This window comes from Otolemur garnettii, unplaced genomic scaffold (genome assembly GCF_000181295.1).
Source record: "Otolemur garnettii isolate 467f Iridium unplaced genomic scaffold, OtoGar3 scaffold00194, whole genome shotgun sequence".
NCBI classification, from domain to species: Eukaryota; Metazoa; Chordata; class Mammalia; order Primates; family Galagidae; genus Otolemur; species Otolemur garnettii.
In genome coordinates this window covers 504,131-520,961 of record NW_003852589.1, presented here as the reverse complement: position 1 = coordinate 520,961, position 16,831 = coordinate 504,131, and the positions used below count along the sequence as shown (strand labels likewise).

Sequence of the window (16,831 nt, the reverse complement as noted above, 5' to 3'; positions counted from 1 at the left end):
CTTAAGTGTAGACATGAAACTATAAAAATATTAGAAGAGAGTGTGAGGAAATTGGCCTGGGAGAATATATTTTATGAGAAGGATCCCCTCAGGCAATTGAAGCGACACCAAAAAAATACATTACTGGGATCTGATCCCAGCAAAAAGCCTCTGCATAGCCAAGAGCACAGTAAGTAAAGCAAACAGACAACCTTCAGAATGGGAGAAGATTTCTGCAGGTTATGCTTTGGACAAAGGTCTGAAAACTAGAATCCACAGAGAACTCAAACTAATCAACAAGAAAAGAACAGATAACCCCATTTCTATGTGTGTAAGAGACTTGAACAGAAACTTCTCTGATAAAGACAGGCTCATGGCCTATGAACACATGAAAAAACGCTCATCATCCTTAATCATCAGAGAAATGTAAATCAAAACCACTCTGAGATATAATCTAACTCCAGTAAGATCACCCCACATCACAGAATCTTATCACAACAAATAAGTAAAGCGAGGTGATGGATGTTCAATGTAAGCATTTCACATTGTATATCAAATTGGTACACTGTACCCTATAAATGCATCAGTGTACACAGTTACTATTTAATTAAAAAAAAAAAGAGTGGAAAGTAAGAATTAAAACTGTCTTTGCCTAGAGACATGACTGTGAAAACAATCTTAATACAAGTCAATCCGAACTATAGGTCTGGTTGAAGATTTATATACCCTCAAATCTGACTCCTGGGTAAGTTAGGACTGTGTTTGTACTGGGAAATGTCTGTCAGCAGGAGAATGGATAAACTGGGGTATATTCTCATGGTAAAATATTCTATTAAAATGAATCAAGTATAAGTAGAGCTATGTGTTACCTACCTTGCTGAGATGTTACCAAGGAATGTAAATACAAATGGCAAGATGTTCCAGGACACATTTTATGTGAAACTTTATGGCTTTCTGATGCCCATGTGTGAAGATGAAATAGTCATTTTTATAAACCGTCATTCAAATATTTAAATTTAGAAATATTGGTAAGCAAATACCACTTCCAGAAGATTTAGAGATTGGTATAAAATTGATCTATGTTAATGAAACAGATTAAAATCTACTTAGCTAAGAGCTTGTAAATATAATGGTCTTGGTCATAAAAACAGGAAATGTACTTTTGGGTGATTCATTTTGTTTTGTTTTGAGGCAGAGTCTCACTCTGTTGCCCCAGACTAGAGCACCAAGGGTCAGCCTCAGTCACAGCAACCTGAAACTCCTGGGTTCCAGTGATCCTCCTGTCTCAGCTTCCCGAGTAGCTCCAACCACAATGTCTAGCTAATTATTTATTTTTAGTAGAGATGGGGTCTCACTCTTGCTCAGGCTGGTCTTGAACTTCTGAGCTCAAGTGATCCACCCACCTCCGACTCCCAGAGTGCTTAGGCTTACAGGTATGAACCACCGTACCCAGCCAGGAAATTTTATTTTATTTTGCAGTTTTGGGCCTGGCTGGGTTTGAACCCGCCACCTCCAGTATATGGGGCCCGTGCCCTACTCCTTTGAGCCACAGGTGCTGCCCAGGAAATGTATTTTTAACAAAATTCTTAGTTTTTGCTAAGAAAGAAACTTTTGAAAGTTTCAAGCGCATACTCTTTTATAAAGTAAAATCCATTTTGCTTAGAAACTGTATGAATTTAGCTTCATAATTCTTACTGTATTACAGTAATAATGTCAAGTTCTAACCTCCTACCTTCACTATGTGCTCCCTTGGAATGCGCGTGGAGGGAGGAGCTGCTGACAGCTGACAGCTGAGGCGGCTGGGTGTACTGTGAGGGCAGTGGAGGGGGCGGGGGAGTGGCCTGGACTGGGTCGTAGCGCCTGTCGGCCGCATCAGCTTCAGGCGGCTTTCCCCTGGTAAGAAATGAAGAAGTTGCCAACATGTGAAAAATGGACGCGCATGCACAACACAAGTTCTCATTCTTCTATGTGCCTCTAAATTTCAAAACAGAAAACATCTAGAAATTTCACATGTTCGTGAGTATACAGAGCTACTTTACCAGAATATACAAACAAACCCAATCAGTCATCAGCACAAGAAATATCCAGACAGCACAAATACTAAGAATATTAGTAAAACATCCAAAAGATGGCAACCAAAAGGCAGATGAAATTTTGGGTATACTTTTCATATTTGATTGTGTTTTTTTATACAAAATAAGTAATAGCTGGAAGATTTAAGAAAATCTTGCAAATGTTTTGGAAAAGTATTTAGGCACAAATCTTCCTTAGACCCACTTCTGATTTTGTATCTAAGGTACGAAGCCTTGGCATCTGTTGTACTTGAGCACCATAAAATATGATGTCACAGATCAGGAGTTATCAAATGTTTTCATAGAAGGGCCAGACAGTAAATGTTTTCAGCTTTTTGGGCCACAAGTCTTTGTCATAATTATTCAAACTATGCTGGTATAGCCCCAAAGCAACCACAGAAAATAAACAAATGGTCATAGCTGTGTTCCAGTAAAACTAAGAAAACTTGACTTCTTTTACTTTAAAACTTGCCCTTGATTTACCAGATCCATTTTTATTTTGTTTAATGACTGCTAGAGTAGCAGAAACTGCTTCATTTTACAAGGCTCATTTAAGTCAAATTGTGCCACATATGCTTATTTTTTCAGATTGCCGATTGTTAATATGTAACACATAAAATTCACACAAAAGAATCTTTCAAATAGACCCATAATTGCAACACTGCCATCTAAACCTTACTGCAGAGCCAAATCCACACTGGCTTTATGTGCACAAACAATGACGTACACGTTAACAAGGCACGCTCATTTTCATAGGTGACTATTCTTGAAGAAGTCCAGTCTGATGATTATTTTGCTTTAATGCACTTAGATTAAGCATTTAAAGATGACATTAAAACCTGAAAGTGCACATAATGCCAGTGCCACAGTGAGGGACACCTTATGTAACAGCCTCACAATAATGCCAGTCTTACCACTTGACGTTCCTTTTCAAGTAGTCATAGCTAGTGTAAGAGCCAAGATATCTAGGTGAGGGCAAAGCAAGTGCAATAAAAAAATGAAAGAAAACGGTCAATCTAACTACGTAAATTTGCAGCAAATGGAACTCAAATGTCATTTTAAAAAAACATCCACCACTTGAGCATATCTAGTCTATAAAAGAACATATCACTGACTCTCATTTAGCTAAGGAAATTAACAACAGATAAAATACAGTAACTTAGCCCTGCCCATGAAAGAGAACTGAGGCCTTCCCAGGGCTCAGGGTCTCTCCGACAGCACCGGACCCTTCCTGACCACCTGCCCTCTAACTTACGACTTCCTTAGGCAGCCCCCACGATTGTGTAGATTAATTCCTTTTGACAAATCCCCATTTGTTTTTGTTCTTGTGGAGTTTTTTTTTCTGATGAGGTATAAACCTAACCTGTATCTATCTGGGTTTATGATGAACTATCAGTACCAAATTCTCTCAGTCAGGGTCCAGCCACAGAAACAGAACCAGCAGGAGTCATAAACCCATGCAGGCAGAACAAGAGAGAGCCAACACAGAACCCAGGAGGCGTCTAAACAGAAGGGAGCGGCAAAGATCAGGGAAAAGATGACTGGGAGTTAAGAAACTTGGGGTTCAGTCCAGCTCTGCCCTGACATTTTACCTCACCCAACCTTAGTTTCCTTATATATAAAACTGTACCAGAAATCTCTAAAGTCCCCTTAAGCTTCAATAATACATAAGTTCTTTATTTCCTTAAAAAAAACCTATTTAGTATTTCCCTCAGTGTCCTCCTTAATCTGCTTTTATATTAAAATAAAAGCAGAAAAGAAAGAAAAGAACCATCCTGAAGTACGGGCACAGAAGTAGAGTGACTCTGATGGTCCACCTGAAAATCAAGGTCTTTAATTTATATTCTTTTGTCAAAAACACTTTTGATTTTCATATCTCTTCAAATACAATACCTTTATGCATCTGATATCAGAGTTAAGAACAAAAAACAAACAGATTCTAGAACTAAAACGTATGTACAGTGCTAAAGCACTGGAGCTTACAGAAATCACGTACTAACCTAACTCTTTCCCTCAACATTGAGCTTCATGTGACTAGCTCCACTTGTGCAATCCAATCTATGCTGCATCTTAGTTTTAAAAGGTGAAATAACTTACTTTGAAGAGTAACTAGGAAAATTTGATTGACTCTGAGAATGAGCTGGTCTGGCAGGCTCTGGGACGTGGCTGGCAGGAATGTGTGCAGGAGGCTTGCTCTCGAAGCTTCTCCGGTCAAAGTACGAGAGCTGTTTTCGGTAGTACTCTTCATCCTCCTCAGGGTCATAATGATTTGATCGGACAATGTCTTCAGGTGGCTTCGGCTGAGGTTTCTGAGGTTCTGGGATTCTGACAGATAATGAATGGCAAATGGAACAACGTTTTTTTTAAGAGACAAGAGTCTCACTTTGCCACCCTCGGTAGAGTGCAGTGACATCACAGCAAAATGGTCCTGCGTCCTCTAACCCCCTTCTAACTGATGGGATTTTTTTAGCACAGTTTAGTAAGCTCAATGCCTATCTGGTTAGGGGCCTCACAGAAAGTTAGTTCATGAGAAAGAGAAAGGGGAATGTAACCAAGATAAAACTTCTCAAAGTACATCTACAGCGATGCCAGCAACAGTAAGTGACAGACTTTATACAGTACCAAGTTCTAGAAGGCACAGAAAGCAGATGAGGAAGAAAGGAGGTCATTAAGCATTGATTACTGAACAGCAGTTCTCCTCTTTATCACAACTGCAATCTATATTCAGCAAATAAAGCACTGGTTAGGCAGAACAACTGTATTCAAATACAGTCTGTGTGTCACTTATCAGCAGTGAGATGAGGCCCTGGGTGAGACCACAGACTGACACAGCTGGCCAGTCTCTCCCCAAGCTCTAAGTTCTGTAAGCTGCTTACTCTGAGCTGAGTGCCTTTTTAAAATGTAGAAAACAGCAGACTCTCTGTGCAGATATGCTCAGAACAATGGCGAGCACCTTGTGTGTACTCACTAAATGATTAATTTTAGCTATTTTAACCAATCTGGGTCTGTTTCCTCGTCCCTAAGAACGAAGAGTTCACATGACTAAAAGCAATTTTTAATCTAAAAAAACATAATATAAATGTCAGAGCTTTAAAAATTTTAACCATTTGCTATAAAAATATCTTTTCAAAAGCTTTGTTTATTGGTTTAAGTACAGCAAAGATTTTTTTTCTTTTCCTTCTTTTTTTTTGAGACAGAGTCTTCCTCTGACACTCTGGGTAGATTGCCATGGTGACATAGCTCACAGTAACCTCAAACTCCTAGGCTAAAGGGATGCTCTCGCCTTGCCCTCTGAGTAGCTGGGACTACAGGCACCTGCCACAACAGTTGGCTAGCTTTTCTATTTTAATAGAGACCAGGGGTGGGGTGGGGGTGTCTTACTCTTGCTTAGGCTGGTCTGGAAGTCCTAGATTTAAGCAATCCATCTGCCTCAGCCTCCCAGAGTGCTGGGATTACAGGCATGAGCCACATGCCCAGTCCAAAGATTGGTTACAGAAGTTATAATAAAGCTCAATTTTTTTCCTAAGACCACTGTTTTAATTAAGAGAGCTGGTAATTTTTATTAAAGGATGGACTAGCGTCTTCTCCCTATTTCATACCTCTCTTCTACTAATATAGTAAAAGGCTTTCTCATTGACTAAGAGGGTCAGATCCCCAGTGTACTAACCTGTACAGAGTTTTGTCATGCTCACTGAATTGATTCTGAGGAGTGGGTTTGGAACCAATGATGGGAACACTTGGTGGTTTAGATGTTACTTCTGGAGGCTGCAGAAAAATAAGAGAAAGAAACCCAAGGAACAGATAATTACAAAACAGACTTCATTTATGGGGTGGGGAGGGGAAAGCTAAGCAGCAGTGTGAACTGCTCTGCGCTTAGTGTGTCTACACACACATCCCAAGTAGTAGAGACCTTTTACCTTAAAACTGGCAGTGTCGTTCACATCCTTCTTGGTCTCCAGTGATGCAGACCTTTTGTTTTCAAACATTTTAACTCTGGTGAGCACAGACTGTGGCTTCATCGCGGGGTCTTCCTCGTCTTCAGTCAGAGATGGGGGTGGAGGCAGCGGCTTGGTGTTTGAAGGCAGAGTTTCTGGCTTATGTTGAGATGAAGGTACCAGAGGAGGAACCACAGCACTGTGGTGAGAGTCATAGTGGCCTGCTTTAGGGGCAAACCCTGGCGATGGGACTTGCTCATAGCTCCGTGGATACGGCTCAAAATACTGCTTGGGTTCAGATGACTTAGGACCTGCTGAGGGGTAGGGCTGTGCTTCTGCTCTGTATCTGCTGTGCACATCATATCCAGGAGTCGGCTGCTCGTCATGGCGTCCTGCGGAAGTTCTAGGTGGCTGTTCGTAACGTGGTCTACCGTCATAGGTTGGCTCTTCAAAGCGTGGGAAATACCCTTGTTCTGAGGACTCTTCAGGATGCTGTCTGGAGTCGAGGTCTCGAGGGTGTTGATTATCAAAAGAAGGCCGAGGCGGGTAGGATGACTGTCTGTCATCACAGTATGACCACTGTTCCTCATACGCAGGGACGCGATCCTCATAGCGCACATGATGCTCGTAGTTTCGAGCAAACTGGTCTGGGTAGCTCGAGGAGTCGTATCTGTATGAGGGCTGCTCAAAGTCTCTGCTGGCTTGTTTCTCTACATATGGGATTTGGGGTTCATAGGTCAGATTAGGGTCTCTGTCTGGCCTCTGCCCTGGGTGACCAACAGGTGGCTGTTTCAAAACATGATTCTGTCTCATCATTTCTTCAGGATATGGATCCTTTCTATATGCCTGTATAAAAAATTCACATTTAAGGACAAAGACTTGATTTTAATTCTAGTCTACTTTATTACACTATGATTTAACATGTAAAAATGGTATGTTTCACCACTTATTACCAGGATAGACACGATTAGTAGAAAAAGCTAGAGTAAATGAAAGCTCAAATTTTATAATGCAGAAAAGTGCTTTTGTATTTCAGCATGTACTAAATGAATAGAGAGTTAAAGATAATTATTGAATTTAGTAGAAATTAATATGCTAAACTATTGATTCTATTTGATTCTGACACTGAAAATAAAAATCCTAAAGAAAATCTATGAACACCGTAATTCATATGAACATAAATAAGGTTTATGATAGGTCCCCAAATACACATTAAGAAATTCTGGAAAGTACAGAAAACCAAAAATAAAAATAAAACAAAAATATTAAGCACAAATCTCAATTCAAAGGCCTGTTCTCAATCAGTATACCACTGGAAGCCATGCAAACTGCAACAGTGAAATGATTTGTATTGATTTGAGAGCACTAGGGTGTGTAAGACCACAGTAAAAAAAAAAAAAGCAAAAGAAACACTCAAAGGGCACAGCAAAACGGTCACTGCTAGATTGATGGAGAGCGACAGACGAGTGGCACTGTGGCACGGGTACCTTTGCTGGCTCTGCATGCGGCGGCAATGACGGCACTTGGTCCCTTAGCATTATGTGAGCTGCCTCAGCACGTGGTGCTCTTAAAGAGTCAGTTTGTGGTGAGTGAGAGGCGGAAGGAGCCGGAGTGGGCTCCTCCAGTCTGACCTTACTCAAACTGACATTATGGTTAACAGCAGGGGCTGATGACGCTGGGTGTGTTTCAGGCGAAAGGTAAGGGACTGGAGATGAGGCTTCTGCTTTCTGTGAAGTGTTTAAAATATTTTAAATATAGTGTTTCTGTTTACTGCTAACTTCCCACTTCAATTAATAGTGATTGGCAGACATACATTTTAATGTGCTGAATGACAAAACTATGACCTCGTGTCCTAATTTTTAAAATAAATACAGTATATCATTGTGTAAGACAAACACACAAAATTTAGAATTAAGTCCTTGGTACTCACAAATTAAAATTAAAGATTAATTCTTAATCTGGAGAGAGGACAAAATAAACTCAGTCACCATGTTCTAAAATTTAATAATGCATCTCTAACTACAAAACGTTGAATGCTTGCTGCTTACCTGTTGAGAGGCTGTCTTAAATCCAGGGGAGTCTATTCTATGAACTGGCTGTGGCTGCGCTTGTGGTGAGTAAGGAGGATATGTTTGGTTTTCATGATGCATTCCAGAGGAGTCCTCTCTTACAGGCTCAGAGGACCTTGTAATGGCAGACTCCGGGGGAGTCCCAACCTCATCATTAAGAGTTTCATCTAGTTCTTGATCAGTGTAGGCCCCGCCTTCTGTATCTGTGTCTTCATAGTCAGAAGTGTGTCTACTGTCCGTGCTATACATTGAGTATTCACTACCTGGGGCTGACAGGTAGGACAGACGATCGTCATGCAAATCAAGGTCATCACTTGTAGCACCATCCGCCTGGGTCAAATAAAAGTAAATTAAAAATTTTATTCAGCAGTCCTTTAAGAGATGGCCTTTATTTTATAAGGGAGTTTGAAAAGAATATTTTTCTTTGGAAAAATCACATCTATTTTTTGAAACTTTTGGCGAGGAAAGGTCAAGAAGATTTTACAAGCACACATGCAGACACACAAAGCATCCCTTGAGATCTGAAGGGCATGGATGATGAAACAGGGCTGGGCAGCCAGGACAAAGCTGGACTCTAGGGCCTAGCCCCAGAAGACAATGAAGACGTAAACTTGGCCCTACTCAGGTTTTCAGCCCAAAGCAAAGTTAAGAGGGAGAATGTTACCAACTCAAGCTCACAGAAACAAGGACACACTGACAGAACACCGCACGTGAGAATAATTATGACTCCACAGTTCAAGCAGAATAAGAGCTAATATATTCAGACTTAGAAAACAACTTTCTAAAAAGTTAGTTATCTGGCCCTTTAAGCTATTATGAAACAATGGAAAATCATCACTATGTGGTGGTTGCTCCATTAAATTAAGAAGAAATTTTTTCTTTATTATGTTTCACAGACGCAGGATCCAATGGATGGAGAGGGAAAACGCAGTTATACTTTTTCAGCACAAGTAAGAGCTCAGTTAGTTTCTAACAGTCTATGCTGATCATAGAGTTGATCAGGAAGAAAGTGAGACGTATTTGAAGGAAAAATGGCTACTCAGTTGCAATCAACAAGTTGTCACTGGATCCTAGTTTGAAACTAATACCTGAAGATCACACTAGACACTGTGCCCAATTAGGAAGGAAAACCAAAGGATCTGGAATCCAGAAAACATCTCTTCCACTTCAGCATGCACGAAAGGATGAACAAAGGGCTTCTGTTTCCCAGGAAGATGCACTGCTGTTACCAAGCAGGCTTGGTGTGGCTCTGTAGGGCTGCTGCACCAGCAGCGTGGTTGCAGGAGTTAAGCTGCCCAAATGGAGCTTTCCACGCAGTCCCGTGCATGGCTCTGCAAGAGTCTGACTCTGAGTACTGCCTTTCTGATAAGAAAGAGTAGGGTGTCAGGCCTCCCTGTGCTCTGGTACTTAGTAGAGCACCTGCTAGGCTGGGAAGAATGAGAATCCCAGGGTTCTGCTCTGTGAAAGCAGTTTCTCACTAGTCTCTCTCTCACTAGTCTCAGTGGCTTCTGAACTCTACAATGACTGCTACAGGAGATAAGCTGTCTTGCTATCTGCTTTAACTTTCCAAGAAGATTCTGGAAGACTATAATCCAGTAGCCATCCAGGGAAATATTTAAAGCCTGGGGAAGAATGCCTTGGGACTCCCTAATTCATCTAGCTTTCGTAGATGATCTGAAATGCAGAAGTGAGCAAGAACCATGGCTGCTCTGAAGCAGGAAATGGTACATCTACAGTTAAGAAAGCTGCAGGATGACTTTTCTGGGTTTAGCGGGGACCACAGAATACTGTGTCAGATCTCGTAAAAAAAAAAAAAAAAAACCAATAAAACCACTCCTAGCAATAAAGTCAAAGTAGTTAGCTCAGGAAAGTCTATGAAAAATAAAGTGGTTTTAACAGTCAGCTATTCTGATAAGATACACTTGAATGAAAGGGGCCAGGAAGATAAGCTTGATTTAAGTTGTAACAACTTCTTCTGATTTACAAAATATATCAATCCAGTCTAATAAATGACCTACTTTTCCTTACATAAGAAGTTAAGGAATTTAGACCTTTATTTTAAAATCAAGCAAAGGGGGGTGGCACCTGTGGCTCAAAGGAGTAGTGTGCCAGCCTCATATGCCAGAGGTGGTGGGTTGAAACCCAGCCCCAGGCAAAAACCGCCAAAACGAACAAACAAACCAAAAAAAATCAAGCAAATGGAGGAACAATAATCTCACATAGAGAAATTATAGAAAATTAAGATTTATGCATTTAAAAAACCCTGTCAGGTAGGTAGGCATGCATACTTTGTGAATTTGGAGACATTAGTAGACTAATTTAAGAATTCACTAGTGTAAGCTATTAACATTCTACCTACAAAAGTGGTCAACGGAGCTGTGCTGTTATAGAAGGTTAAGTACAAGAAAGATTCCAGTCCCTTTTCTCAAGTGCCACAAGTAAACATGAGTAATACTGTGTGTTGCTGTTAACTGGTGTAATGTTTTTTTCCACATTGGTTTTCCTACTAGTGTCTCTGCTGACATGTCAATTATTCAGAATGGCCTTATGATCTCATATGCACGGTCCACCCCCAAACTGGTACATAATGAGAAATACCATGGTTCTGACGCATCAGTACAGGTGAGAACGGCAGACACTACCTCTAGATGTAGACATTTAGCATCTCCTCTTGCAGAGGCTGTTTCTGGGTGAGGAGGGGCACAGTGGTCTTAAGCATGCAGCGTGCACTGCCAGAGCATCTGTAGCCACAGCCAGGCGCAGGGGGTGGGGGATGGGGTGGCCACGTGCAGGGGCAAAACACAATGAAAATCAAACCCACGAGGAAACACAAAACAAATAAAAAACGAGACATTCTCAATCTTCCTGAACAACTAAAGCTTATAAATATTTCAGTCATCTGAAGGTAAAAAACATTAAATACACAGATCACTTCAATGGTGTACTTTGAGAAAAACAATTAACTCTGCAAACAAAATAAACAGACTTTTCTCATCAAAGATTGCTATAAAACGAGAAAGACTGACAACAAAAAGCAGTTCTTTTAAAACTGGCCATTTAGAAGTACATAAAATCAAAATTCTAAGCCATAAAGGATCTATTGCTTTGTTCAGTATTTCCCAGCAAGCTGCTACAAGAATGTTAACAGGAGCTGACTAAATAACGAATTCTCTAGGTAGAATGTGAGGAAATGCTAAATGAAGTAAATTTTTCGACTCTTCAGACTTCTTAGAGCCTGTCAATGCACGTGATCCTCCTCCAGGGATGAGGGTCTGCAGAGCCCCTACCACTGCTCGCCTTCAGAGCGGCTTTTCTCTCACAGCAAGTCTTGTCTTGAGTGTGTGGAGGACGGCAGTCTGGGAGACACTCATCTAGGCCACCCAAATCCCCTAATTTTCAGAGAAGTAAACTGAAGCCAGGTTCAAAGTCCTCATTCCACAGCCAAATAGAGGCACAGTTAGAACGCAATCTGCTTTTCACTATAATTTGAGAATTCTTTAAGAGAAAATTCTACTGGAGTGATAATACGTGAGCAGAGCAAAGAGCTGAAACAACTTTCATAACCCCAACAGCTGACTCCCCCAAATTACTCTGATAAATTGATCAAATAAGAAAACAGTAACTCAAAGGCATCTGTTCAGTTGTACAATTTAATGAAGATGTCAGAGAAGTCATAGACAATGCCTTACCTTGCCCTCAGAAACCCAGACCAGCTGGTTCTGCTGCTGCTGAATTGCCTCTTTCAGTGCACCGTACCAACCGTCATTCATTGAATTTAAGTTAATGGTAGCTGAAAAATTGACAATACAGTTTTACAGTTAGAATACCACCAAAAGCAGAGAATAATTCACTCAAGTCTGCTTAGAGCTCAATCCTCATACTGAAAAGATGGTATTTAAACACGCAAGCCCGTGGGACTTCTATTTTGGCACTGCACATTGTCTTTTAACTGGACAGTAGCTGTTAACACAACGGGACGCGTCCCAAGTAAAGGTCACGTAAGTTTTAGTATTTGACCAGCACATTTTTGCCTACATATTGTTACCCAGACATCTGAAGCTGAAAGAAAGCCTTCAAATACTCACTTGTGAAAAGATGGTGGTTATTTTTACGAAGTTTATGAGATCGCTCATATAATTTCCTGGCACTTTTCCGAGACTCTGGACATAATCTCATTCTCATCGTTTTCACACCTTGCTTAGAATCAGGGTTAAGGAATACAACAATTGGATACCACTGGGCATAATTAAGACGATCGACTGCATTTGGTGTTACATCTAATAAAGCATGTTTGTCCTGGAGACATAAAAACATATATAAAGATAGGAGAAATCATTAAGAATCATCACTTTCAGAAAAAGTCAAAGTCTATACTACATTTCAATGGTAGAAGACCTTTAATTGTGTTCAGATGTGTTGGGACACATGTTATAAAATTGTAATCAGAAGTTAATTCGATACAATGTCTAACTCAATATCTAAAAAGTTTTTAACTTGCTCACTTTAGACTTTAGCTCCAATATTTGCAAGCAAGCTGACAGAATTATCTGTGTTCAGCTAGAAGTGAAAATATAATAACTTAATGTTCCTGCTATATTTCCTATGCATATAAATGTCAAAGTGCAAGCTCAATTGTACTTAATATTTATCAATGGTCTGTTAATTACATCTGAACACAATATACTTTTTTGTGGCAATGAAAAATCTTTGGATGCCTGTAGTAACTATTCCCTTGAAAGTGACTAAAACACCTTTCGTTAAGGGCTTAATTTTCTTATGCTCTATCAGTAATAATCTCAGAGAAACTACCTTCTACTTTCGAGTTAACCACATCCCACCTCACTCAAAAACACAATAATAACAGCTTATAACAAAGTAGGTCAACATTTAATAACTTACTTGATCTATAATTTGCTTTATTGTATGAAGACGAATAATGCCAGAGCTACGTTGGTCAGTTCCAGCATCTCGTGGTTCACTTTCTATTTATCAAGTTAGGACAAAAATAAAATATCAAGTTATCATTGGTTAGATCACAGCGTCTCAACTACTGGTTACCACTGACATAATGGGCTGGACAATACTTGTAGGAGCTGTGCTGTGGCCAGTTTACAGCAACATTTTTAAACTTTACCCACTAGAGGTCAGTAGCACCCCCCCTTCCCCAAAAAACGCTATTAATGCTTTTAGCCAGGATTAGAAGGCAAGACAGCTCTGGGTGTGAAATTAAGGGGCTGCAGCAAAACTTCAGTAATTGAAACAGGTAATATTTTGATGCGTTTTTTTTCCCCCCCAGTTTTTGGCCACAGTTGAGTTTGAACCTGCCACTTCCGGTATATGGAGCTGGCACCCTACTCCTTTGAGCCACAGGCACTGCCCAATGTGGTATTTTTTTAAAGAAACCAAATTGATGCCAAAAAAAAAAAAATCTATAAACAACATATCAAAATTTTAAATAAAATTGATCTGCAACCAGAACTTGAGTAAAATTTAAGACTGTCACCTGGTCAAGAGAAATTATCAAATATAGCAATTTTCTCAACTGAAAATAAAATAAAGATTTAAAAAATAATATTGATAAACGTATTCATCAAGCCAGGAAAGTAAAATGATAATAAATTCTGTGGTATTGAGTATTTACACTTAAACTAATGTGAATTTTAATAAGTATACTTTTCAATATTTTCTCAACTACTTTAAATGTTCTGGGAAAAAATGAGCCATCATAAACATAGAGCTAGGCATACACATTTTTCTTTTTGCCTCCAGGCTCCAACCAGGCTCTGGAGTGGCATTCACAGGCCTGGCCTGCATGGCCCCACTGCCACCCTATCTCACCCTGGGTGACACATGGAAGAAATGCTGTGATCTGTGTGGCACGCTGAGAAAGAGTAAGGCTAAGACTAAGACTTACGCCTGTGCACGGCCCTGCCCAGCCCCTGCTGGCTGAGGCAGTCCGCAAGTCGTCAGCAACAATGCCACACAAACTGCGAGAGCTCTAGGCTCAGAGTTCCCATGGACAGAAGGGGACCCAGGAGCAAGGCGCTAATGTGCAACTGTGAGACCGCTGATGGCTTCGCCCTGCAACCTTTTCCTCTTCACTGGTATAGAATATGGTCAACGCAGCTTGGGCTTGTTTCCAACCAAAACTCTCAGAAGTCCAATTTACATGAAGTTCTTCACCAAAAAGGCATAGCAATGTTTGTGACTGTGGTCAGAAGGAAAGTTTACAAGGAAAGGAAGAGCTCTGGTGTTTTAGATCAGATAAGGGCAGAGCACTGGAAAGGTGAGCCACACTGAGGGACCAGGAGAATGGGTTTAGAGAATGAAACTATTGTAAGACAAAGCTCCAAGGGCAAGCAGGGAAAAATTACCAATCTGGTGAACACAGGGTAATTAAGGAGAAAGACCAACTGGGAGTTTTGGTTGGAGAAAATGCTACTAATTCCTTAACTCAAAAGACTCTACTTAGATTCAGATGGACACATAACTAAACTACCTGAGTTGCCATTTTAATGGCCTGACTATAGAGCCCAGCTATGGAGGAAATAAACCCTTTAAGGCACATCGCTGCTCAGTCTTCGTACTTGCTTTTCTTTAATTAAAAGCCCTGAATTTGGTTATGGGTAGGGTTACCACTAACTTTTTCAGGTAAAATATTATCTACAAACAATGACTCAAAAAAGATCTTTTCTGAAAAAATTAAGGGGAATAGAAATATATATATATACACATATATGTGTGTGTGTGTGTGTGTGTATATATATATATATATATTTTTTTTTTTTTTTTTTTTTTTTTTTGCAGTTTTTGTCCAGGGCTGGGTTTGAACCCACCACCTCTGGTATATGGGGCTGGCCTCCTACTCCTTGAGCCACAGGTGCCACCCCAGAAATAAACAATTTCTAATCTGCTCAAATTTTACTATCATTTGTCTAGAAATATTCTGATTTTCAAAAAATAAATATTTGTACTCAAGTTCATCAGCAACCAAATGAAAAGCAATATTTTAACAAAGGGTGATGTTATGATTCTTTAAATTAGCACTATGTAGTTTAAAAACATCAACAAGGGTCTCATACAGTTCCAGTGGAACAAAAACCCTCAGCACAACCCTCTGAAAATCAGTAACAATCATACATATCAACTGCCAGAAAATGTTTATGTCCTGTGGTCCCTTCCTTCCCACTGAGGGGAATTTGTCTAAAAAACCACCCCATAAATATGGAAAAAACTGTATTCTGAAGGATTCAAACCCTTTGGGAAGTAAGGCAGGTCATAAACAAGCAAAACATGAACAGATTTCTGTATCCTTGTAATAGTAAAGAATAAATTTAAAATAAACTATATGACAAAAGAAAAACTGATCAAACCACGACTGACTGAAGGCTTATAATAAAATGAAAATATGCCATTACCTATCAAGAACAAAAACAAGAGATAAACTTTCCTAAATAGTCTAAATAAACAGCCTCCCCCAAGTATCTGGGACTACAGGCGCCAATAAAACCTGAAAGTACAAATAACACCTTGCCAACTATGCTTACAAGGGCAGAAGAAAACAGAAGGATCAAACTTAGGGTGATGATAATATATGTCAGAATCAATTTTCTACCTTTTCCAAATAGACAGTGATAGTTTTTTTAAAAACTCTATTTATTTATTTTAGAGACAGAGTCTCACTTTGTCACCCTTGGTAGAGTGCTGTCACATCATAGCTCACAGCAACCTCCAGCTCTTGGGCTTAGGCAATTCTCTTGCCTTAGCCTTCCCCAAGTAGCTGGGACTACAGGTGCCTGCCACAATGCCTGGCTATTTTGTGTTGCAGTTTGGCCGGGGTGGGTTTGAACCTGCCACCCTTGGTATATGGGGCCGGCACCCTACTCACCAAACCACAGGCGCCACCCGACAATGATAGTTTTACAATTAGACAAACATAATTTAGTTTTTACACATATGATAATTTACAGCAAGCCAGAAGTCATAACTAAGTTTATAGATTTAAACTATCATAATACCACAAAACTAATAAAACAAAGGATCTGTAAGCCAAATTACTAGGTATAGAAAGTACTGTAGCCTCAATATTTATATTGATACCACCTTACTACAAATGACTGCAATAATAACCAATAGCATTAATCATGCTTTATTTCCCTTCTTACATATTTGGATATTTGTTAGTTTAATATTAAAACACTGGATTAGAACCAGAAAGCGTTACAGTTAAAGCGTAGTTTTGTCACTTATTAGCTCAGTGTCACAACAGTTGGTGATAATCTTGGCCAACCAAGTCACTTGAGGCTCAGGCTGCGCTTTCCAATGTGGACATCACAACTCCCACCTCACAGGCCTACTGTGAGGATTAAACAAGACTGTGTGGTACGCAGCTTTCTCGTGAAGCTAAGAGTTTCATAAGTGGCAGTTCTTCATACTAAAGGGAACTGGTGTAACCAGGACATGATCACTCAAGTTTCCTTCCAAATTAAAAGAATGAGATAAACTACAAAGTTTTCACTTACAACAAAGTTTTACTTTTATTCAGTGAATGGACAAGACCTGTCCTTTTACACGTGTGCATGACTGCCAATGAAACACCTTCTACCACATCTGAAGCCCCCGCAAAGCTACTTACTTGCAATCTGGTAAATGTCTGGTTCTTCTCTTGCCAACTTTTCTCTGGCAACATCAGCTATTGGTCCAAAGATGGTTACAGGCCTCAGAAATCCAGCTGGAGAGAAATTCAAATAAAACACAGCACAGTTCATACCTTTTC

At 39.9% G+C, this 16,831-nt stretch overlaps 1 protein-coding gene across 5 annotated transcripts in view; it reads right to left on the bottom strand.

The window, feature by feature from the left end:
- Positions 1-16,831, bottom strand: part of TJP1 (tight junction protein 1) — a 100,245-nt gene that overhangs the window by 10,757 nt on the left and 72,657 nt on the right. For 3 of the 5 annotated variants that reach the window (XM_023507614.1, XM_012812194.2, XM_023507615.1), the window contains exons 15-24: positions 16,691-16,786; positions 12,955-13,037; positions 12,141-12,351; positions 11,745-11,845; positions 8,035-8,385; positions 7,474-7,713; positions 5,969-6,832; positions 5,719-5,816; positions 4,149-4,376; positions 1,712-1,872 (exon numbers count right to left, since the gene is read on the bottom strand). In XM_023507614.1, the coding sequence (XP_023363382.1) occupies positions 1,712-1,872; positions 4,149-4,376; positions 5,719-5,816; positions 5,969-6,832; positions 7,474-7,713; positions 8,035-8,385; positions 11,745-11,845; positions 12,141-12,351; positions 12,955-13,037; positions 16,691-16,786 (2,433 nt within the window). The remainder of the gene's footprint in view (positions 1-1,711; positions 1,873-4,148; positions 4,377-5,718; positions 5,817-5,968; positions 6,833-7,473; positions 7,714-8,034; positions 8,386-11,744; positions 11,846-12,140; positions 12,352-12,954; positions 13,038-16,690; positions 16,787-16,831) is intronic. The other 2 variants (XM_023507616.1, XM_023507617.1) reach the window with 1 other exon arrangement.